Source organism: Rousettus aegyptiacus, unplaced genomic scaffold (assembly GCF_014176215.1).
Source record: "Rousettus aegyptiacus isolate mRouAeg1 unplaced genomic scaffold, mRouAeg1.p scaffold_m13_p_13, whole genome shotgun sequence".
In the NCBI taxonomy this organism is placed as follows: Eukaryota; Metazoa; Chordata; class Mammalia; order Chiroptera; family Pteropodidae; genus Rousettus; species Rousettus aegyptiacus.
Window position 1 is genome coordinate 16614269 of NW_023416288.1, and position 25441 is coordinate 16639709.

Consider the following 25441-nt stretch of genomic DNA (forward strand, 5'->3'; position numbering starts at 1 on the left):
TGAATGACAGGGAGCCTGCCACAAGGAAATTAGAGCAATTATGAAAACATAGGTGAGTCTGAGGTACAAAATGAAAGTGTGTTTAGTTGAGTTTAAGAGGAGAGTGGAAGAAGAAGAGAATGAAGAAGAGACCAGTTCTTGGAAAGTCTCACAAACTTTGTAAGATGTCGAGATTTTATTCTATATACAGTCGTAAGCCACTGGAAAGTTTTTTTTAATATGTTCATATTTATGATGTTAGATCAAATGTAAAGTATTTTTCATCTTAATAGAGATAAGAAATTCAAACTGCTCAACTATTAATGCTTTGTTAAATATCTAGAATTGTTTTCAAAACCATTAACTTATTTTAATTTAATTTAAATGCTCCTAAAAATCATTTAAAATTTTTTTAAAAGCATTATTGGGAGAGAACCTGATTTTGAAGTTGTCAAAATTTTCTCAGTAAGAATTTTATTTTCCCTGCTGAAGACATTTTCAGTGGCATTTGGATAACCTCCCCTTGACATTCACTTACAGAAAGTAAAGGGAGGCAAGCCTGTAAACTGTTCCTACCCACTCATCACTATGAAGACAAAGCCCCCTCATTGATGGGGAGGAGAGTAAGGTCTGTGCGTGGGGAGAGGCTCACAGAAGAAATTGGGCATTAATTTACACAACAGTGATACCTAAGAGCAATCTAAATAAGCTTAGAAATAATGCTGAGGCCACAAAAAAGTACTTTTACTCTTGGGCCTAAGCTTAGTAAATAGAATAGATATCTCTCACTGAAACCAAAATAAATACGGGTGTTAAGAGATTTTTTTTATAATTGAAAAGAAATTAATAATTTTGAAGTACAAATCCAGGTTATTTTAATAGAATTAGGAAGTTTGAGCAGAAGGAGAAAAATAAAAACATCAGCGAAGTCTTGTTACTGTTGGGATGCAAGGATGAAGGAGGAGTGGCAGGAATGTTACTGATACTGATTAATTATTGATCCTGGAGGAAGGCATAGACTGTAGTGTTTATGTGTAAAATTAAAGGTAATGATTAGAATCGAAACAGGTATTAGAGCTTAGAAACTATAGAGGAACCATTAGAGCCTCAGCTCCTTGAAAACAAGGACCCTGTCTGCTGTATAGCTAGGGACTAGAGTGACGACTGACACATGATAGGCAGTTAATACATTTTCTTTAAATGAGTGAATTAAAGGAAGAATAAACAAAACAAAGCCAATTCATCAAGAACGAACAGTAAAACAGCATAGGTCTTCATTTAGAGTCAGGAACAAAATCAGGATAGCTTTTGTCACTTGGTATTCATCATTGTTCTTTAGGCCCTAACCAATGAAAAGACAAAAAGTTTATGGTAAAAATGGAGAGAAACATAGTTGTCAATTTACATATGTAATTAAATACCTAGAAAATTTAAGCAAATGAACTGAAAACCTTTATTGTAAATATGAAAAACCTAAAATGTGTAAGACCAATGTTAATAAAATTATAACACTTTAATGAAGGACATGAAACTTAAGTGAGAAGACTTATCAGCAGGATATTTTTAATATTGTAAAATGCCAGATATCTCTAGAAAAATCCACAAGTTTTATGTAATTCTAATCAAAATTATAATGAAAAGTTTTTGAAATTTGATTTAATCAGTTTACATTCATAAGGAAGAATAAATGCAGAAGAGCCAATAATATTTTTGAAAAAGAAAAGTGCTGCAGAATGCTTGGATGATGTAATTTTTAGCTTTAAATATGCAAACAAATATTAATTAAGTTATTAATTCAGTAGAATAACAGAGTATATAGACTCAAGGAAAGTAGAAGGAGATAATAAGAGTTAAAAACAGAAATAAATGAACTTGGAATAACCAGAAGAAGGAGAGCATTTTCAAGGATATTGAAAGCTTATTTTTTGAACAGATTAGTAAATTAGAGCCATCAGACAAACCTCAAAGAAGATGATCAAAGAAAAACAAAAGATTTATAAACAAATCAAGAATTAAAGTAAGAACCTAAGTACAGGTATCATAGATTTTTAAAAATCATATACTATAACATGCCAATAAATTTGAAAATATAGGTAAATGATGGTTATCTGGAAAAATATAAATTATCAACTCTAACTCAAATAGAAATGCAAAACCTATATAAACCAATAATCATTAAAGCATTTGAAATGAAAGTGTACACTCTCCTTCATTCAAAAATACTATACCAAAAAAAAAAAAAATACACCAAGACCATTTTATAAGTGGGTTATACTAACTCTTTAAAGAAAAAAATATGTATTTACTTACTAAAATAGGATGAAAAAGAGGAAGGGAAGGAAGGGAGGAAGAAAAGGAACCCAGTTTATTTCATGAGGCTGGTATCATATTGACACCAAGACCTGACAAGAACAGTACAAGAAAAGAAAATTACAGACTAATCTCACTTATGAGTATTAAATCCTAATGAAAATATTAGCAAATTTTCTCAAGGAATGGAAACATAGTTCAACATATAAAAAATTCATTCATATAAACTCTATATTCATAGTACAAGAGACTGTGAATATAGAGTTTAATAGACGCTGAAAAATAATCCATAAAAAAATTAACAGTTATTTAAACTAGGAAATTAGGAATAGAGGGAAATTTCTTGACCATAGTAATGATTTTCATCAAATACTTAGCAGATAGCATTTCTAATGGTGAAATTTAGAAGTAATCCTGTTAAAATCAGGTATAGAGCTAGGATGCCCACTATCTGCTATTTTAGCATTGTCTTGCGGTTACTATATAATTCAGTATGACAAGAAATAAGAGATAAAGGTTATGAAAGAAGAGACAGAATTTTAAATACTACATAAGATGTATGAACTTGTTAAGAAAATTATAAAACATTAAAGTACCTAAAGACCTGACTGTGTGGCAATATATACTGTATTCATAGATATAGAGATGTTATTTCTCTCAAATTAATTTTTACATTTATTGTGATTCCAATGAAAATTCCAACAAGGTTTTTCCATGAATCTTAAAAAACTGATTCTAAAATTTATGTAGAAGAGTAAATATCCAAGAACAGTCAAGACAATTTTAGAAAAATTTATCCAATATCAAGACGTTAAAAAAATTATAATAGAAAATATGGTTTTGATGCTGAGATGGACAAATAGAAAACCAAGAAAGATATTCACATACTTGTAAAATTTTAGTGTGTGGAAGAGGAGGCCTGACAAATTGACATTTAATATTATTTAATAAACCTCTATTATATTCCAGGTACTGTTCTAGACACTGAGGATATAACAGTGAATAAAAATAGACAATAAAGAACAAAGCTTATGTTTTAGAGGCATTATACATTAAATAAGTCAGGCAAATAAATATATAACATCTCAGATGGTAATGAGTGCTATAAAGAAAATTAAAAATTAAAGTATGGTAAGAGGACAGAGATCTAACAGAAGCGGGGTGATGAGTATGTTTTTTCACATAGGGTAGGTCGGAGAAGACCTCAGGTGATATATGAACAGATTTGAGTGAAATTAAAGAAGAAGCCAAATCAGTGGGAAAAGTTTACTCTTTTTGATGAGTACTTTTTTGGAAAACTTGCTTTTGCTATTGAAGGTGGAGAGTTAGGGAATTAGATATTTACCCTTTAGAAAAAAATAACTTTAGGTTGGTTAAAGATGTTGACATAAAAGGAAATTAGGATCTTATGGGGAAGGATTTTTAATGAAGATAAAAATACACAGGAAAAGATTGATAAAAATCATTGTATCTTTTTTACAAAGATACCACAAAACAGGTTGAAGGACTAGGATTAGATATTTGTTACATATATTAAAATCAAAGGATTAATATCAAGCAGGGGTAAAGAATACTAAATGTAAGAAGAGGTCTAAAAATATAAAAGTGAACAAAGGATATAAATAGACATGTGTCTCAGAATAGGAAACTAAAATGGCTAATAAACATGAAAAAATACTTTGTATCTTACAGATTGATGCAACAATAAAAGAGCATTTTATACCCATCAGATTGCAAAATAAGTCTCAGTAAAAAGCATGGTGAGGATATAAGGGAGATAGATGTGTGCTAACATATCCTGCAAATATCAATTTGGTAAAATCTAATACAGGTGATGTGCATTAGCTGTGATTCAGAAATGGCATTTTTAGGTGGTTCTCATTGTGGTCCCTGACCAGCAACATCAGTATCACTTGGAAACTGGTTAAAATTCAAATTCTCAGGCCCTACACTAGATCTTCTGAACTAGAAACTCTGGAGGGAGGGGTCCAGCAAACTGGTTTAATAACTACTCCAGGTGATTCTGATGCATGCTAAAGTTTGAGAACCACTGCTCTAGAGAAACACCAGCACATTTGTATGGAGGGATATATATATAAGAATTTATTGCAGCATTTTTTGAAATGTAAAAAATCAGAAATAATCCAGTTGATCTCCAGAAAAGGAATGGACAAATAGTGGTATATTCATATATACTATATTACAGTTAAAATAAATTAACCTGTGTCTACATGGATAACTCTCAGAAGCATATTGACTGAGAAGAGTAGTTTACAAGTAAATACCATTTTACACCATTTATATAAATTCCTAACGAAATATAGTGCGTTCTTTACAAATATATTGAAAAGTGATAATATGAGAAATGGACTGGACTTGCAGCAGATAATTTGTAGTAATGGTTGTCTCTGGGGAAGGAGAAATGAGAATATAGTGGATTAAATTTTATCTCTGTTTTCTTTGTATAGGGAGGAAGCAATGAAAAAAAAAGACAAAATGTTAGTTATTTGTTAAGTTGGGGTGTTAATACATGTTATTACATTCTTTGTGTTTCTCTACATTTAAAATATCTAAACAAATTAAAGATGAGTCATACTAGCTATATAAATATCAAAATTTACTATAAAGTTTAAAACATTGTGCTGCTTTCCTTGAAAAAGGCAAGTAGATCAATGCAACAGAATGAAAAGTGAAAAAAATTAAATTAAACTTTGCTTCTCTTATATGAATTTTTTAAAACTATAATTCATGTATTTTCCCTTTTGTAGTCAGTATATACAAGAAAAAGAAGTTATTCGATTTGTCGTTTAAAATTATTCTAATATGAATATACATTCACTTTAAGAATGATTTAAGACTACAGATGGAAGCTCAACGAATATGCCTCTCTCTGGTTTATTCAACTCATGTGGATCAGGTTCGTGAATACATGGAAAACGAAAAAGATAAAGCTCTTTGCAGTCTTAAAGAAGAGCTTATTTCTGCTCAAGAGGAGAAGATCAAGGACCTTCAGAAAATACACCAGTTAGAGCTACAGAATATAAAAACACAAACAGGTAAATAGTTTCTGACAAGATTATAAGTATTATGAAGCAAATAATTATCACTTAGAGGCCACCATTCTGTGATTTTGCCTTTCTGTTGGAACCCATAGAGGAAAAAAAAACTGTATATCCCCGTCTTGGATTAATTGGTTCATAATATTGGACATTCATAAAGTGCTTGAAAAATCTAAAATCACTAAATGATTTTCCCATAGGAAGTTACAATCCAGTGGGAAAGCAATATAAACAGTCAGAAAACAATAGGACAGTTTCTATAATAGAATTACTGGATGGGGAGAGGAGAACAGTCTGGTACTTCCTAGGGGGATGAGTAGGGTGAGGCAGTGGGCAGGAATAAGAGGGTTGGAATTTTAGGGTAGCTTTAAACATAGACTTGTGAAAGACTGCATCATTTTGGAGAATTGAGAATTCAAGGTGTATGAAAAAGTAATAGCAGATAAAATCCAAAAGATTGGCAGGAGCTTGATCAGAAAAATATTTATATACCCCCAGTGAAGCATGTTTAAGCTTTATGCTATTGATGATAAAATCTGCAGTATTTGAAATAGTAAATAGTAAGATTTTTATTTTAAGATGACACCATTGGAGGAAATTAGGGGAGGTGAGATTAGTGATGAGACCAGTTAAACAACTTTGGCAGTAATTCTGATAAATAGTAAGATGTTGAACTAAGTGTCATTGAGGATGGAAAGGAAAGTTCACGTGTTAAAGAAGTAGACTGTAGTCTGCAGTTAACTTTAACAATAAAAGGGAGAGGAATTGAGAATGAACCCTACGCTTCTAGCTTGAGTAATAATAAATTGAATTTGTAACAGATAGAGTTAAAAATGTCTTTTGATTTTGAAGAAGATGCCCATTAGACAGTTGAAATTAGAAGTCTGAAACTCAAGAGGGAGATTTAGGCTCAAGATAAAGACTTGGAAATCAAGTCATTTGAGGCCAAGGACAAGAATGAGATGTCCTGGGAGACTGTAGAACCAAAAGACTAAGATGGTACTATGGGAAACAATAACATTTAAAGAATCTTAAGTAGATTTAAGTAGACATCCTCTGTTCAAGTCATCTCTAGGCTTTCACTCTTGACAGGTCTGCCACTGGGAATGAGGTGATTCATAACTTTGTCCCATGGAATTGCTCTGTTGAACAGAATAGAATTTAAAGAGTGGCTTGAATAAGAAGTCCATACTTTTCACTTCAGGAGTTCTTTGGGTTTGAATTTAATAAGATTTAAAGCATATATTATTTTTATTGGTATCTTTTTCAGATAGAATTTCTGTATTGTTTTTCAAACTACATCTTAATTAGGGGGCGATTAAGTCAGTTTAGTGAGTAATAAGCAACAAATTTTTTTCAATAAATAAAAAAGTGGAAAACAGAAAATGTTGAAGTACATGGCATATAGAAAGAGTAAATACTGAAATTTGTGAAGTTTTTGTGTTTACATGGATATATGTAATAGTATATACGACATGATTTATTTCTTACATTGGATTGCAGTGAAAAAAATTCTAAGTTATGACTTTATACCATTTTATAGGATAGAAATTGAAAATTCTACTGATTATCTGGACAGTTAACATTGAGCAGTGAAAAATAACTTTGAAAGAAATAAAGAATTTAAAACTAATGTTATTTCAGGGAAGCTTCCATTCGACATAGGTTTAACATGTTAGTAGTACTTAACTATGTAAATCGAATGTCTAATGCAAGATCTTCCATTAGGTGAAGAAGTGAAGCCTTTACGAACACTCATTGGAAAACTTCAGAAGGCAGTGTCTGAAGAATGCTTTTATTTTACACAGGTGAGATGTGGTTATTAAAAAGAATATTGTGATAAGTGTACATGGTGACAGATGATTACTAGAATTAAGGGGATGGTCACATTGTAAGCCTTTAAAATGTCCAGTCACTATATTATGCACCTGAAACTACTGTAACCAATATAAGATTATATACCAACTATACTTAAATGAATAAATTTTTTAAAAGTACCTTTAAACAAAATGCTAAATTTTGAGTTACTATTAATTTGATAAGCAGAATCATCCAAGTTAGTGTTCCCTGCTATCTCACTTCAGTATTGCACTTAGAAAATATTCCTGAGTTTTTAAGTTTAAAATGAGCATTTAAGATTTTTCTTGGTAATAAGTTTGAAACAAAAGAAATTTAGGTAAATTATGCCAACGATAGAACAGACAGCAGGTATGGCTAATAAGAAAGCATTGGATCGGTGGAGCCTCAGACAGGTCTGTTTCCTGTCTCTGCCCACTTTGGTGGTTAAGTGAAAAAAACTAATTATACCAATTACATTTGTGAGGATGGAGTGAAGTAGCAACTCTTACACACTGCCAGTGGGAGTCCATCACCTTAAGAAGCAGATTGGCAAGGTTGAAGACATGTATTTCCCACAACCCAGTCTTTTACTGCTAGAAAGGCTCTCATATGTGCACAACCAGATATATTCATTTCAAGAGTGTCTATATTAAGTTAAAAATGGAAACTACTCAGATTTCCATCTACAGCAAAGAAATAAACAAATTGTGGTGTATATATATATAGTCAATGGAACACCATTTAGCAGTGTTCGGTATGTGTACTAATATCAATAAATCTCAAAAGAAAAATATAAAAACACATGCTAGAGTAGTCACATCTGGGCAGAAAGAAAAGCAAATAAAATGGGACACAGCTTCAAATCTATATGTAATACTCAATTTCTATTAAAAAAGTGGAGATAATACGAGAAAATATTAGTATTTTCAAGGCTAGCTAATAGATAAACTTTTTTCTGCATAAATGAAGTAGTTCAAAATTTAAATTATATTCCTAGGCTTGTCCCTGATCTCTATTCCATCCTGTGTATTTATTTGTAAATTGAAGGGAGAGAAGAGTGGTTTAATTGAGATAGGTAAAGGCTGCATTACCAATTCTGATTATGTATAAAATAGTTCAGAAAACAGTATTGCAAAAAAAAAAAAAGAAGAAGAAGAAGAAGAAGAAAGAAAAAAAAGGAGTCAGAAATAACCACACCAAAAGCCTTTATTCATTCAACTACTCTTCATCCTCCACCTCTCCTGCCACCAAAGAGTTCAGGTTTATGTTCGTTGTTTATCAACAGTGAATATGGAAAGAGGGCCCAAGTCACAAGAATTCATCTATAAGCTGACTTCTTTATTTTTTTTTTTCTTCCATTAATGTGTTTACCTGACTCCTAATCTCAAGTCGAAGTACGAATCAGCTTTTTGTAATGGAGGGCCCCTCTAGAATTTGTCATGAAACCTCGTTTTGGCACTAATTATTGATGTTGCTCTGGACTAATTTATGTCTCTGAATCTTTTTCTTTATCTGTAAACTGGATGATCATTCAGGTTTCTCCAAACTCTAATATGATAAAATTTCAACTTAAGGACTGTACTGAACGTTTAGTAAACTGTTGTTATTTGGCAATAGAGTTTAACTTTTAAGTGAATCTTAAGAAATAGCAGAAATACACAGTTTGACTTTTAAGTCTAGAAATTGTTGATTGTTATTTCCAGTTGTGGGAGAGGGCATGCGTTAGAGGATTTATCAAATGATTATAGAGCCTATGTTGTTATTAAATAATTTTAGAATTGTCTTGCTCAGGAGGAAAAAACAGTAATGTGTCAAATATTTTTAATTTCTGTGTATATATATAAACCACAGAAAACTACTGTTAGAAAAGTATATGAATGTACTCTCCTACTTGATATAATTTCTATAAAATTTATAGACTTCTAGTCATCATTTTTAAACTTTCATCCTTGTCTTCTAGTGTTTTTTCAAGGGTAGTTGAGATTACAGAGATGACATCAGAATAGGATCTAAACTAGAAAATGATAAATTAAAGTATAAGATATATTTATTATTAGAAAGAAGCAGAGAACTAGAAGAGTGACATCAGAAGTTACAAGTTGAACAGCTCTAATTTAACAAAGGATGCCCTCAACACTTAAACATGTCTGAGAGATACACACATTGAAACATCTGAAGGTGGGCAAATCGCAGCTAACAGGTGGAGAGAGGAGAGAAGAGCAGAGATGGCAAACACAGGCCAGAGCTTACTGCAGGTCTTGAGAGAAGGATAGGGGAGGGATCAGGTTTTAGCGTGTACCCTTTGCAGCCCTAAGGAGCAGAGAGGTAGTAAGCATTCCTGCCTGAGTGATCAGTATGTGCTATGGCTGAACCCAATGACCGGGGCAGAGATGGAACACAGAGGTTTGGTAATTATGGTCTAGCAGCCACCATTGCCAGGCAGAAAACAAAGCCTCGGAGCCTTGCCACCTCTCCCTGCCCTCCCAGAGCTCACTTCTCCACATCCTCTCAGAGCTAGCAGCGGGCCCCAGAAGAAGTTATAGTAGTGAATGTCAGGTTACAAAGCATTCTATCTGCAACTGTAAGAACCAAAGAGGCAGAGCATTTCTCCTCGGGTGGCAGATGCACACTGCGGATAACCCTGTCGACGGGTGCAGATACAGAGACAAGGCAGCTGAGGTCTGGCAGTTGCCATTACTGGATGGAGAACAAAGCTGCAAACACCAGCAGCCTCACCCAGCCCAGTCCACCGCCACCCATCACAGCTGAACCCAAGTGGCAGTTCCTGGGACACCTTGGGCAGGTACAGCTCTGCTGATAGCCTCTGGTTGCAGAGGACAGCGCTGAGATTCCGTGGACTCAGAACCCCATTGCCCAACACATTTCCCCATGGAAATGGTACCCTGAGACTGAGGCAACCTGGTCACAGACTTGATGTCCGCCTCCCCACCACCCCATAGAGATCAGAGAAGCTAGAACACTGCAAGAGAAAATAAAATCTTGCACTTCAGTGCCACCTCCTGGAAAACAAACAAAAAAGATGTCTTATCAACCTGCTGAATAGAGAAATGTCACTCTTAAAAAAAAAAAATTCCCATAAATGCCTAGATAGAGAATTAATCCATCAAATATCATGAATAACCAAGGTAACAAGGCAGTTTAGAAAAAATGAAAAATCTGGAGCAAATAAACTTAAAGAATGGAAATATGTGATTTAAATTATAGAATTCAAGATTACTGTTCTGAAAAACAGTGTGATACAAGAAATTTCAAATAGGCAAGTTTAATGAACTCAGAAATCAAATCAATTAACAAAAGTACTTCACTAAAAAAATTGAAACTTTGAAAAAGAACCAAATAGAAATTCTGGAACTGTATAACTCAGTAAAAGAGATGAAAAATGAACTAGCGAGGAAATAGAGCTGACCAGATGGAAGAAGGAATTAGTGATATCAAAAATAGAAACATGGAAATGACACAAATGGAAGAAGAAAGAGACTTGAGAGTAAAAAAAATAACTACGAGAATATCCGACTCCATCAGAAAGAGCAATATAAGAATAATGGGTGTACCAGAAGGAGAGAGGGAGAAGGGAACAGATAGCCTGTTCAAACGATGGTTAAGGAGAACTTCCCAAACCTACGGAAAGAGCTGGGTCCTCGAATTCAAGAAGCAAACAGAACACCTAATTATCTCAATTCAAAGAAGGCTTCTCCAAGGCACATTATATTAAAACTGTCAAAAATTAATGACAGATTCTTAAGGCAGCCAGAGAAGATGGTAACATGTAAGGAAATTTCATTAAATTGTCATTAAATTTTTCAGCCAAAACTGTACAAGCTAGAAGAGAGTGGAATAATATATTCAAACTATTGAAAGAGAGAAATTACCAGCTAAGAATAATATATTCAGCAAAATTACCCTTTAGATATGAAGAAGAAATGAAAACTTACTAGACATACAGAAGCCGAGGAAATTTACCATCACAAGACTGCATTATGGGAAATATTCCCAAAGGGGAGTTTTCTACCTGAAACAAAAAAATGCTTCAGAACTACAAGGTCACTAATAGAAGCAGGAAATTGCAACCCTTTTTCATAGTAGGGTCTTATACACTTAAATATAACATAAAGGTTAAAGGAGGTAAAAGCATTAAATAAGAGAACACAATGCTACTGTAATTTGAAAATTAACTAGCATAAATAGGGATAATTTGTAACAACTAAAACATAAAAGGGCAGTAGGTAAAGGTCTAAATTTGCAAAGGGAAATGGAGGTAAGATGCATTCAGAAAAAAGGATTTAAGAATACACACACACACACACACACACACACACACGTATGTATATATGAATCTTTCATTTGTATCAGCCTAGTGGTAGCCATACACAAAATCTAGAACAGAGACACAACATAAAAAAGAGAAAACAGAGGAAAAAAATCATAGATTACCCTCAAATTAAAATAACAGACCAAAACATAAGGGAAAAGAAACAAGACACAGAGCTACCAGAAAACAAGAGATAAAATGGCTATAGGAGAGCCCCATACATCAGTAATCACCCTAACTGTGGACTGAACTCACCAATAAAAAGGCACAGAGTAACAGATTAAATTATCCAACCACATGCTGCCTTCATGAAACACATCTCAGCTGCAAGGACAAATACAGACTCAATGTGAAAGAGTAGAAAATGATACTCCAAGCAAATGGCATCCAGAAAAAAGTGGGTGTAGCCATACTGCTATCTGACAAAATAAATTTCAAGATAAAAAATATAACAAGAGACAAAAATGAATATTTTGTAATGATTAAGGGGACAGTACATAAAAAAGACATACACTTATCAACATATGCCCCCAGTCAGGCAGGGAACACCAAAATATAAAGAAGTGACTACTAACAGGACTAAGGGAAGAAACTGACAGAAACACAATTATAGTAAGGGACCTAAATACCCCTTTGACAGCTATAGGTAGATCATCCAAACAGAAAATCAATAAGGGAAATATTGGCCTTAAATAACACATTAGGCCACATGAACACAATTGACATTTACAGGGCCTTTCATCCCAGAATAACAGATTATATATTTTTCTCTAATGCGCAGGGAATAGTCTCAAAGGTAGACCATATGTTGAGAGGCAAAACTATCCTCAACAAATTTAAGAAGATTGAAATCATACCAAACATATTCTCTGACCACAATGCTTTGTAATTGGAAATCAACTACAACATGCAATTAATGAACAACTGAGTCAAAGAAGAAATAAAAAGAGAGATCCAAAGATCCATAGAGACCATTGAGAATGACAGTACAACATATTAAAACATGTAAGCTAGAGCAAAAGCAATAATAAGAGGGAAGTTTCCGTCATTACAGTGTATCACAAGAAACAAGAAAAATCCCAAATGAACAGCCAAATATGACATCTTAAAGAACTAGAAAAAGAACAAATGAAGCCAAAGTCAGCAGAGAGAGGAAAGGAAATAATAAAAATTAGAGCAAAATTAAATAGAGAACAACAAGACAATAGAAAAAATTAATGCAACAGAGTGGTTCTTTGAAAAGATTAATACAATTGACGAACCCCTTGGCTAGACTCACTAAGGAAAAGACTCATACGAAATCAGAAATGAAAGGAGTTACAACAGACCGCAGAAATTCAAAGGACTTTACAAAGATGCTATGAAAGAATACATGCCACCAAGTTCAGTATAACCTAGAAGAAATGGAATAGAAATATTTAACCTTCCTAGCCTGAACTATGTAGAACTGGAAAAGCCGAATTCAACAGTAAAGAAATTGAAACAATCATCAAAAACCTCCCAAAAATAAGTGTATAGGAGCAGATGGCTTCACTAGTGAATTCTACCAAGCATTCAAAGAAGATTTAATATGTCATTTAATACCTGTCCTTCTCAAACTTTTCAGAAAAATTGAAGAAGAGGCAGTACATCTTAATTCATTTTATGAGGCTAACATTAGCCTGATACCAAAATCTGGCAAGGACAACACAAAAAAAGAAAATTATAGGCCATGATCTCTTATGAATATAAATGTAAAAATGCTAAACAATATATAAGCAAGTCAAATAGAACAATACATTAAAAAATAATACATCATGATCGAGAGGGGTTCATTCCAGAGATGCAAGGATAGTTCAACATATGCAAATTAATCAATGTGATTCACCACATTAACAAACTATAGAAATCATTTGATCATATTAGTAGATACAGAAAAAGCATTTGACAAAATACAACATTCATTTATGATTAAAACACTCAGTAAAATGGATATAGAATATGTCAACATAATAAAGTCCATATGTGACAAATCCACAGTTTATATCATACTCAATGGTAAAAAAAAAAAAAAAAAAAAAAAAAAAAGAAAGCTTTTCCTCTAACATCAGGAGCAAGACAAGGGTTCCCACTCTTGCCACTGTTATTCAACATTATACTGGAATTCCTAGCCAGAGCATTCAGGCAAGAGAAATAATAGGCATCCAAATGGGAAATGAAGAAGTCAGATTGTCACTTTTTGCAGACAAAATGATTCTTTATATTGAAAACCCTAAAGACTTTAGCAAAAACTATTAGAAACAATAAACAAATACCATAAAGTTGCAGGATACAAAATCAATGTATGAAAATACATTGTGTTCCTGTATACTAAAAATGGAATTTTAGAAAAAAACCTAAAATCAATTCCTTTTGCAATTGCAACAAAAAGAATAAAATACCTAGGAATAAACAAAGAATGTGAAGGACCTATACACTGAAAACTACAAGACATTATTAAAAGCATTGAAGATGACACAAAAAAATGGAAAGATAGTCCATGTTCATGGATTAGAAGAATCAACATAGTTAAATAGCTATATTACCCAACACAATATACAGATTTAATGCAATCTCAATCAAATCCCAATGGCATTTTTAAAAGAAATAGAACAACAAAAAAAATCTTTAGATTTATATGGGACCACAAATTATCTCAAATAGCCAAAGCAACTCTGAAAAAACACCACCAGTGGTATCACATTTTCTGACTTCAAATTATACTACAAAGCAGTGGTAATCAAAATGGCATGGTGTTGGCAGAAAAACAGACGCACAGACCAATGGAACAAAGCTGAGAGCCCAGAAATAAACCCACATATATATGGGCAAATAATTTTCAACTAAGGAGCCAAAACATACTACAGAGAAAAGAAAGCCTCTTTAATAAAAGGTGCTGGGAAAATTGGAAAGTCACACGCAGAAGAATTAAACTAGTCTTCAATTTGTCACCATATACAAAAATGAACTCAAAATGAAGCAAAGACCTAAATATAAGACCTGAAACAATAAAATACTTAGAAGAAAATATAGGTACTAAACTTATGGACCTTGAATTTGACCTCAAAGGCAAGGGTAAGGGAAGTAGAAGCAAAAGTAAATAGATTGGATTATATTAAACTAAAAAGCCTCTGCACAGCGAAAGAAACCATCAACAAAACGGTAACCAACAAAATGGGAGAAGCTGTTTGCAAACAACACTTAAAAAATGGACAGTTAAAAAATGGGCAGAGAACCTGAACAGATACTTCTCCCAAGCAAACATAGAAATGGCCAACAGATATTTGAAAAGATGTTCAACTTCACTAACTATTAGGAAAATGTAAATCAAAACTACAATGTAATACCACCTCATGCCTGTTAGAATGGCTATCAATAAGATGAATAATAACAAGGGTTGGAGAAGTTGTGAAGAAAAGGAACCCTCCATATACTGCTGGTGGGAATGTGAATTGGTGCAGACACTATGGAAAACAATATGTCCCAGCAATACCTCTTCTGAGTTTCTGCCTTCAAATTTAAAAACATTTATTCACAAGGATATATGTACTCCTATGTTCATTGTAGTATTATTCACGGTGGCCAAGACATGGAAACAACCAAAGCATCCTTCGATAGGTGGTTGGACAAAGAGAAGTGGTACATATATACAATGAAATATTGCCTTTGTGACAAAGGTTGGATCTTGAGATTATCATGCTAAGCAAAGTAAGTTAGACAGAAAAGGTCAAGAATCAAGATTTTACTCGTGGGGTATAAAACAAAGCAACAAACAGGAGAAACAGCCAAAAACTTATAGACATAGACAACAGTATAGTGGTTGCCAAAAGGAAAAGGAGTATGTAGAGGTAGAAAAGGGTAAAGGGGGTCAAATACATGGTGATGGAAGGAGATTTGACTTTGGGTGGTGAACACACATGCAATATAGAGATGTTGTATTTTAGAATTGTATACTTGAAACCTACATAATTTTACTAACCAGTGCCACCTCAATACATTTAATAAAACTTAAAGGAGAAAAAAATTATAGTTTTGTTTAGTGAAGATTGTCAATATTTTCCTGATGTAAGAATTTCATGTCCTATATATAGATTTAGAGTTGATTTCTTTTGCAGGTTGACTTGATGTATGGAAGAATGTTTTCTTTTTTATTTTCCTGTGCCATTTTGATTGTCTTTTGCATAGAAGAAAATAATGTTTAATGATCTTTAAGGCACAAATCAAAATTTTAATTTCATAAAATACCTAATTTTATTGTTAACAGACTTTTTGCAATGTGCTTGGTGAACATTATACTCCTGCTTTAATATGTGAAGAAAATGCAGGAGAGAGAGTGAGTTCTGGTGTGCATTCTTCTGAAAAGGAAGAACTAGAATTGCAAGATTACAGATACGAAGTTCAAGGTAATAAAAAGCTTACCACATTATTAAACGAGTATTTAATTTTCTTAAATCAATTGATGATAAACTTTTACCTTTAATCATGATTTAATCACTTAGCCAATTTATCATCTCAATATCTTTTCATTTCACATTCATGAAATTTCATTTTAATATACATTTTTATTTTTGTAATGCAATAATTGTGATATAATGAGAACTGGAACTGTCTACAAATTTCCTTGTCTCATTACCTACTATTCTTTTCCCATCTTTTCCTGATTATTATTCTTTCCTTAATTTTATACCATAGATCCAAACCTTTAAAAGATATTGTTTATTGAATTGTCATTTTTTTTCTTTTTAAAAGCATAAAAGACAAAAAATTATCTTAATAGGAATCTTGTGTTAGTTTATTTTTACAAATTACAGCCTCAGTTAATTTTTTTGGTGTCTCTTCCCCGATAAAAATTTTTTTACTTTGAACAAAATGTGTACAAATTAATTAATACCAAGAGAAATGAATGTATTTTAATATGAAATTGTCAGAATATCTTTGTAGTAGCTGTTTTACGTTAATGAAATGTTAGTTTTTGATTACTAAATCTGTGAAGTTTACTGCTAGCAGGCAATTTCTAAAGTTATGAATAGATGAATAATACTGAAAGAAACAGACTTTTACTGTGGAGTGAAATTATTATAATTGTTTGTTTATCATCTAGACTTTCAAGAAAATATGCATACTCTTCTCAACAAAGTAACAGAGGAATACAACAAACTTTTGCTACTTCAGACACGATTAAATAAGGTCTGTGAAGTGAAAAGTGTATCATAATCTTTGCATTTATTGCATGACCTCCTGTTTTGTAAGTTTTTTTCATCAGCCAAAAATTCCTTAAATAAGTGAATATGGAAATGGAGATTAGGCAAAAGTGACATTTACAGTGAGTTGAAGGAATTTCTGTAAGTTAATATCATATACTTCTTTAGAGAGTTTTTAAATCATGATAAAATATATATAAAATGTCAAATGGTAAACTTTTTGAGTGTTGTGTTTAATTTTATGTAGAACTCTTTAAAGCAGTAGATCTGTTCTAGAGAAAAAATAGTAAATACTTGTTTAAAATACAATTAATGTGTTTCACACGGTGTTATTATATGTTAGATTTCTTTTCAAGCAATTTTTCTAGGATGCTGCTAGGCAAATAAACTGTCTCCTGAACTGTGACTTCCTTCATCTGTGTTTTAGGCTGCTGCTTCCTCTGCCTTGCTTAACACTCTTTCACCCCTTTTCTGTTTTCCAGAAATTGTTTGAAATCTCTCTTGGTGTGTTATTTTTTGTTGTTGTTGTTTATTTTGGCTTTATACCTGTTAAAGATTCTTTGCTATCAATTAAAATTCACTGTCATTTTACTTGAATCATGGAGAGGGAGGAGATGTATGTCAGAGTTCAGTCGTAAATGTCCACACGAAATTAGCACATAAAATGAATGAAGAAGTCCAAGTGAAAGCAGGAAGAATAAAACCTGGGGAAAACATATCTCATTCAAAAGGGGCAGAAGCTGCTCAGCTTTACCCTGTTGTTGCCACATGTAGGAATGGGGGCCCAGTGTTGCTAATTCTTTCAGTTTATCAATTTTCTGTGTTGTCTTTTGCTTTTTAAAATGTTGGGAAGTATTAACAATAAATGATTATTATTTAGGGGGAAACAGTTAGAAAAAACATACAAAAAGAAAAACTGGTCTTCTAAACTTTTACAGCCTGGATTTGAAGTCATACCTCCACTTTGCAATAAAGTCCAGGTTTAAACACATGTTCAGAGTTTCTTGAACTAGTTTTCTTTTTTAATCCTATAATTTTTTGACTTTGTAACATATGCAGCTTTCATATAATATTTTCTTCCCTTAGTTTCTGTGACTTCAATTCTGGGCTTTTCAAGCCTTCATTGTGGGCTTTGCCCACCCTGTTTATAGTCACCAAGGATCTGTATTTGATCTCTGAGGCTGTACACTGCTCTCACCACTTTCATGGCTTCCAGATCTCAGTGTCTAGGTCAGTCTTTACTCCTGAGCTGCAGAGTCCTATATCTAAATGGATATCTCTCCTTGAGTATCCTTTAGGTATGTCCCAGTGAACATAATGAAATTTGAATTTATTAATTCCTCCCCCTTCAGCCAGTTTTTCCTCTCTTCTCGGTATTGAAAAATCTTATTTAACCAGAAACTCGGGGATCATCCTAGACAGTTTTCTCCCCTGTGATCTTCCATCATATTTTAATATACTCTGAAGAGAGTGAAAAAGAAATGAATGATACATACTTTGTTCTCATTCAGTTATCCAGCCAGTAATTTTTATTTGCTAATTATATGCCAGGTTGTCCTATTTACTGGAAATATGCATACTCTTTATAAAATAGTTATCCAAGGCAACATTTAATTGTTTAAAAGAGTACTTTCAAAATTAAGCAAACAGGTAGATGAGCGTAGGTGCTGGTAATTAAGGAAGATTTCTTGGAGGAAGTGGGATTTAAATTGGACCATGAAAGGTGTGTAGGCTTGGAAAAGGAAAGGGAGGGAGAATAGCATTCCAGGTGGGAGAAGTGATACGATCAACGTCATATGTGTAGGTGTAATTTATTTGGGACATTCGCTGAGAGAACAATGAACTCTGAAATTAGAGAGGGTAGACTGTATCAAACTTTGAGTGCTAGGCTGGACTTCTGTCTTGTAGACATTTCAAAGCTGTTGGAAATTTGTAATTATGGGCTAGATATCAGGAAGTTGAACTTTTAGGGAGCTTATTATTGGGAGGTAGGAAGGAAGAGACAATTCATAAGATATTTTAAGGAAGAACTTAAAGAATTTGATAGTTGATGTGGAAGAAAAAGAGGAACAGAGCCAAAATGACTCATTTTTTTTTTCATTCCCTTTGCCAATATCACTTGCACCTTAGATTTCTATATAATGTGGCACAGAGTATGGGTAGATTTAGAGTCCCCAAGACCACCTACCTGTTCTGTGATTTGCTGGAGGAACTCAGAGGATCCAAAATACGGTTATACTCAAGACTAATATTTATAACAGCAAAGTCACTCTGGGAAAAGCACATGGGTCAAAGTTTAGAGGAAAACGGGCATAAACTTCCAAAATCCTCTCCTAGTAGTTATAGGACACAATTTCTGTAGCAATAGTAGTGAAATTTTGTGCTGAGTCTTTTAAGGAGGCTAACCTCAGCCTAGGGTTCCATGGATTTGTTTTTTGTTTCTTTTGGTTTTTTGTTTGTTTGTTTGTTTGTTTGTTTAATCAGGTAATCTGCCTAGCACATACCAAAATCCAGACTTGCAAAAGGAGAGCATGCGTTCTGCATAAACCATATTGCTTGCACAGTCTAGGCATGAGATATTCTTACCATTTACTTTTTTTCTTTTTATTTATTTATTTTTTTAATTGAAGAAATTATTTAATTTTTCTTTCCTGTTCTTCCCGTTTAGGGAAATTTTTATTTTAGTGTAGAGGAATGTTGGCCGGCTAAAGTCCCAGTTGTCAGCCAAGGACCAAACTTGCATGCTATGTTAACTCTTTTTTGCATACAGTGGGTAAAAAAAGTGAATTTCACATTTTAACCTAGTAAGTTAGCTATAACTGCAGAGACATCCCAGAGTTTGGTTGGCATTGGACAGCAGTGAACTACATCACTGCCTAACCTGTTAGCCTCATCTTCTAATCCTCTTCCTCATTTTAGCCATAATCTTTCATACCCCTGGGCTTTTTGCATGCTTTTTTTTTCTGCCTAACTGCCCATGCTCCTCCAGTGTGCTTGGTGTATTCCTGCTTGTTCTTCCAATTGCTTCAAATGTTACCTCCTCTGTGTCATCTTTCCCTGTCTTCCTAGATTTAGACATTTCTTTCTCCATTCTCATAGCACTTGTTCAAGCCTTTGTATATTTTTTGTTTGTTTTTTTAAGCCTTTGATTATTCAACTTAGCTTTTTCCATTATTTTAGATACTTGATTACCCTCTTTTCTTCCCTGTTTTCTTAGTTCCTTGCACAAGCATATTTGTATCATTATTATTTATGTTATTTATAATTACTTGTTTATTCTTTGCCTCTTCCACTAGATTCTCAACCCTTTAGAATTAGGAACTCTTCTCTATATTTTTTTCTCTTCTGAACACACTGTTTTGTTTAGCACGTGGTAAAGGCTTAATAAATGTTTGCTGTATGAATTAAGTGAAGACAGAAAGATTGAGTTGGAAACTGAAAATTTTGCCTGACAGGCTTTATTTTCTCTAGGGAATAGAAGGCAGGGGCTTTTGTTGAGATGTATTCAGGGGGTAGGAGTGGGGTAGAGGACTTGATAAGAATGGTAATCAACTGAAATGTCCTTCATGGGAAATAGCTTTTATCCTGTTGCTCACCTGCTTCTCCAGTATCCTTTGTTCATCTAGTCTAGCAAGTTCAGTCTCTTCTCTTGCTTTTAAAGTGTTCAGTAATCTAGATCTGTCATATCTAGTGTATTTTCTTCATTCTTATCCAAATTAAATTCTTCTAAACAAGATTACTGTCTTCACTAATAGCATAGTTCATTCTTTAGCAAATATTCTTACTTTTCTTCCTTATTGCCTTTCCTAATCATCGCCCAAAACAATTGAGGCCCAAATCAGATTTAACTCCCTCCATAATACTCAGACCCACATCAGTCTTTCTGTGTCATTGCCCATATGGTCAGACTTTATAGTTTAGTACTTCACTAATTGTTTTATTTTACTTCCCCAACTAGTTGATAAAGTCTGTGAGAGCAGGTATTTTTACTGATTTTTATTTTTATTCTCTTTTGTCACAATATTGGCAACATCATAGATGATTATTAAATATTTGAATGACTAAATTAATACACATATATATCTAACATTGCTGCCTCATTTTCATAGTTAAAAAAATAAGATGAGATTTATCTGCTTTCATTATTTTCCTTCTTTTTGTGTAAAGAGCTTTTACACATTCGGGTTACATATAGGTACTATCCAGAAAGAATGACAGTTATATTACCAAGTTTTGATAATATAACATTTACTGTGTATGAGTTGAAATTTCAAAGACCAAGTCAAAATAGTATGAGCTTTAAACCAAAATTCTGTGCAGTTCCTACTTTTGTAGTATAATGAACTTCCTTCTGGATTATAAAAGAATATTATACTTAACTAATATAATTTCAGAGCTATGGAGAGAAAAGATTGTGAATCACTGTCAAAAGAGAACATGAAATAACTTAGCAGGGAAAATATTAGTGTCAGAGTTTCACTATTTTCAATGAGTTTGAAAAAACATTTTAAATGTTAAGTTGCTTTAATATGGTTTTCCAGATATTGGATCATATACTTATGTCACTGCTTTTCTTTTATTATTTTCAACAGGTTCAGAGACAGCAGACAGATGATGTGAAACTTGAATCTGCAGAACAAAACCTACCAGAAGAGAAAACAGAGTTTTTATCAACCCATTCTCAGATGCTCAATTTGGAAGACATTGGTAAATTTTGAATATGTACCACAATGTGGTGTTTTTATACCAAATATTAAGTAATTTGATTTTTTTACCTTAACATTTGAGACAATCTGGTGATCTTAGGCATTTCATTGTAACCTCTTTGGTCTCGTTTTCTCATCCTCAAAATGAAAGTTTTGAAATCACTTCTTTGGTCCCTTCCCAACTTCTTATATTCTATGATCCTAAATTGTTTTTAGTTTAAAGACTTTAATAGTGGTAGACTTAGGGAACTGTAGTTATAAAGGTAGACATGATCTTGAATTATACTATTCATGATTTCTGGTTTTCAGAAATCAAATCAGTTTAAATTAAAACCTGAGTTATTACTACTAGGAAGCATTTTTTTCAAAGGAGAATGAATATTATCTGTATACACAAAAAAGTGGTTATGGTATTTTACTGGGGAATATGTATTAAATGTATATTTTCTTCTTTTTATGTAACTTAGATATCATTCAGAAAAGCAAGTTATCTACTCTACAAGATACTGAAAAAATTAAACAACTTGAAAGGCAAGTCCAAGAATTAGAAAACCTTATATCCTCTTTGCACCAACAGTTGAAAGAAACCGAAGAAAACTATAGGACAGAGATCCACTGTTTGAAGAAAAAGCTTCAAGCTCTTAATGAGTCCACAGTTCAGCCAAGGTATCCATCTACTTATAATTTCATTTAACATTATTTGTAGCTTAGTAATAGTCATAGTGTGGTTGTTTTAAGAAAAAAAAAATGTAACTTAAGCAGCATCATTTGAAAGAGATAGGATGTAGCATTATCAAGACATAAGAACAAGAGGTAATTCTTTACCTTGAAATGTGTGAAATAAATGCTATTGTACACCAAAGACATTTTATTATAGGAATATTACTAACACCTGTATTTTATGAAGATGCTGGTTATTAACCTGCCAGATTAAATAAGGCAGTATGAATGTATTTATTGTTAATCATATGCATAGTTGTTACTACTTTGGTGTGAGGAATACATGAGGACTATAAGATATGACCATTCCAGTCATGGCTGGACTTCCTCCACTTAGTCGTCTAATGCTCAGATTTACTGTGTCCAGAATAGAACTCTGGATCATCTCCTCAAAATTTGCTCCCTCCACAGCCATCTCCATTTGTGGTGACTCCTCTTCTCATAACCTCACTCCCAAAATATCAGTAAATCTGTTATCTCTACTTCCAAAATACATCTGAACTGAACCTCTTATCACCATCCCCCTGGTTCTTGCCATCATGTCTCATCTGGATTATGGCAGCATCTCCCTGCTTCTACCCTAACTCTTCCCCAGAGTCTCAGCACAGTTCCAGAACTTTGCTTTTAAAATTTAAGACAGATCCTGTTATTCCAGTGCTCTTGTGTCCTTACACTGCCTTACTGAGTTGTACATGATGGGTCTCTATTACCACTCCGACTTTTTCCTACTGACTTTCCTTTCACTTACTATTCTCAAGCCAGTTGTTTTGAGATCCTCAGACCACCAGTATGCTCCTGCTTTAGGGACTTCTCATTGCCTTTTCTTCAACTAGTGGTCATTTAGTCCTGTCAAAACAACCATGGAATCTATGGCCATGCTACCCTGAACAAGCCCAACCCTGTCTGATCTCAGAAGCTAAGCAGGGTTGGGCCTGGTTAGTACTTGGATAGGAGACCACCTAGGAAGACCAGGTGCTGTAGGTGTAAAAAGTAAAAAAATAAGGGATTGTAAACTGACAAGGTCCTTGCAGTCTGTGAGGTCAACCAAGAGCTGACTCACCTAAACAAATAAAAATAAAAATAAAATAAAAAAATATCCATAGAGACATTTGATCCATACCAAAAGGTCCTTGGTATTTAAATCTTGCTCTTCTGCGAGATTCAAACCCCGACCCATCTACTTAACCCCCTGTGCCATTACCAGTAAGGCTACCAGAGTGAAAAGGGTTATTATTAGCAATACAGCCACAGTACAATTATTGGACCAATAAAACATGATAGTATGTTTATAATGTATTACTCCTGTAACCAAAAATATAAATAAACATTATGGGTTATTTGAACCTTGGGATGTTTTCTAAGCATGAATTTATTTGAAAGGACCAAATTTCAAGGACCTTTCAGCGTGGACCAAACGTATCAGTGGACGTTTTGGACAGGAGCAAATGTCCTGCAAGGATTCTTTTTACTTCCAATGATCTTTCTTTAGATATTTGTATGCTCATCACACTTACCTCCTTTGGGTCTTTACTCAAGTGTCATGTTCCCATGGGGCCTATCCTGATTGATTGTTTATTTAAATTAAAATCACCCTTTAGAACTCTGTGTCCTAATTTCCTGCTTCATTTTTTCCATATTACGTAATATTATCCATTATATATATATTTATAAAATAAAAAGTGTATGTGTGTGTATATATATATTTGGAGGGTAGTTTATTTGTTTTTGTTGTCTGTTTCCTGTGAAGTACTTTAAGCTTTATACGGGTGGGGATTTTTGTCTATTTTTATGTCACTGATATATCCTAAACCCTATAATAATTTCCTATGCATCGTAAGTGTTCAGTAAATATTTGTTAAGTGAATGAACAGTTTATAATTTAGTTGGGAAATATGCTATAGTGTTTAACTAGCTCTGTTATATCCTCAGATTTCATCCAACTATGGTTGGCTCTGCTATCCTAAAACTGATGCTTCCATAGATACTAACCTCAAGGCAGTTTTTTTTTTTTTTTTGGAGACAAAATACTGAATGTCCAGTTTTTTTGGAAATGGTCTTTCTCCTTTTATTCAGAGTCTGTATGTGGGCTTTGGAATTGTTCACGCAGCATTGACACAGCCTTATAAAGCTTCCATCTTAATTGAAATCAGTGGTTCCCAAAATTGACCATGCGTCAGAAACACTGGAGGTTTTTGAAATTTAATATTATTTTTTGAATATTTATTACAGACTCAGTAGCTTTGAGCTGGAAGCTGGACATTTGTATCTGTAACAAGATAATTCTGATGCAGGCCATCCATAGAGTAATCAGGCTGGTGGGGAGTAGGACCTTAATTGTAAGAGGGGAGCAGTGGGTTTGCTTTTAGCTGGATGTTGTTTGAATTTGGGACAAATACTTTTTCAAATGCTTGTTTTATAACTACAGAATGAAGTCATTGTGACTAAGTAGCACTTTTTTGGAGTTTGGGTCTTTAATGACTAGATAAGTGAACAGGAGGGTTTTCTAGGCAGTGACAGAATCAAGGCATGAAGCCAAAGATCAGAAGAGTGTGTGTAAAAATTAATGAGGAAACAGACAAAATGATGAGAAAGATAAACGAACCAAGAAAGGGTAGAAAAGAAAGTCAAAGGAAATGAGTTTTTTACATTTGTTTAGTGTGAACATAGAACGTGTATATAAAATGTGAATAAGTAACTCACAGCTGAAGAAAAACTTATGTGACCAATAGCATTTGAAAGGATGTGTAATCTCAAAAATAAAGGTATACATGTTCTTAAAAGTTTTAAGATTGTTAGAACTCTGTGTTGTTGAAGTTTTGAGAAAATAATTGATGCTATTTTGGGAATATAATTCATGTAACTTTTTAGAATATGGCCATATATTAAAATTTTAAATATTAAGCCTGACAATTATTTGTAAGATTTTATCCTGTAGAAACATCAATAGATGTGTGCAAAAATGTATTTATAAGGATCTATGTTGTAGCACTATTTCTAATAGTGAACATTTGGAAACAACCAATGTCTGTCAGTAAGTGGGTTAGTTATATACATTATGAATTGGGATGATGACATGTATTTCTCCAATTAATTAAATTAAAATCAAACAAAAATCCAAAAGCGACTGCATAAATTAAGAACCTTCCCTTTCCTGCCACTGCTCCCCAGTTCCATTAGAGGTAATTATTATTACTTTTCATGTGTATTCAAGAATTATTTGTGTATGTATAAATAATTTTTTTATAAAAATGGGATTTTACAAACTTTTATACTCAATAT

General features: G+C 33.2%; 1 protein-coding gene and 1 pseudogene across 7 annotated transcripts in view; both read left to right on the forward strand.

Moving 5' to 3' along the window:
* AKAP9 (A-kinase anchoring protein 9) overlaps nucleotides 1-25441 on the forward strand; it is a 143426-nt gene that overhangs the window by 42548 nt on the left and 75437 nt on the right. For 6 of the 7 annotated variants that reach the window (XM_036230337.1, XM_036230333.1, XM_036230336.1 and 3 more), the window contains 6 exons: nucleotides 5135-5345; nucleotides 7077-7156; nucleotides 15800-15938; nucleotides 16637-16722; nucleotides 21329-21443; nucleotides 21910-22108. In XM_036230337.1, coding sequence (XP_036086230.1) covers nucleotides 5135-5345; nucleotides 7077-7156; nucleotides 15800-15938; nucleotides 16637-16722; nucleotides 21329-21443; nucleotides 21910-22108 — 830 coding nt within the window. The remainder of the gene's footprint in view (nucleotides 1-5134; nucleotides 5346-7076; nucleotides 7157-15799; nucleotides 15939-16636; nucleotides 16723-21328; nucleotides 21444-21909; nucleotides 22109-25441) is intronic. The other variant, XM_036230335.1, reaches the window with a different exon arrangement.
* Nucleotides 23028-23146, forward strand: LOC118611076 (annotated as a pseudogene).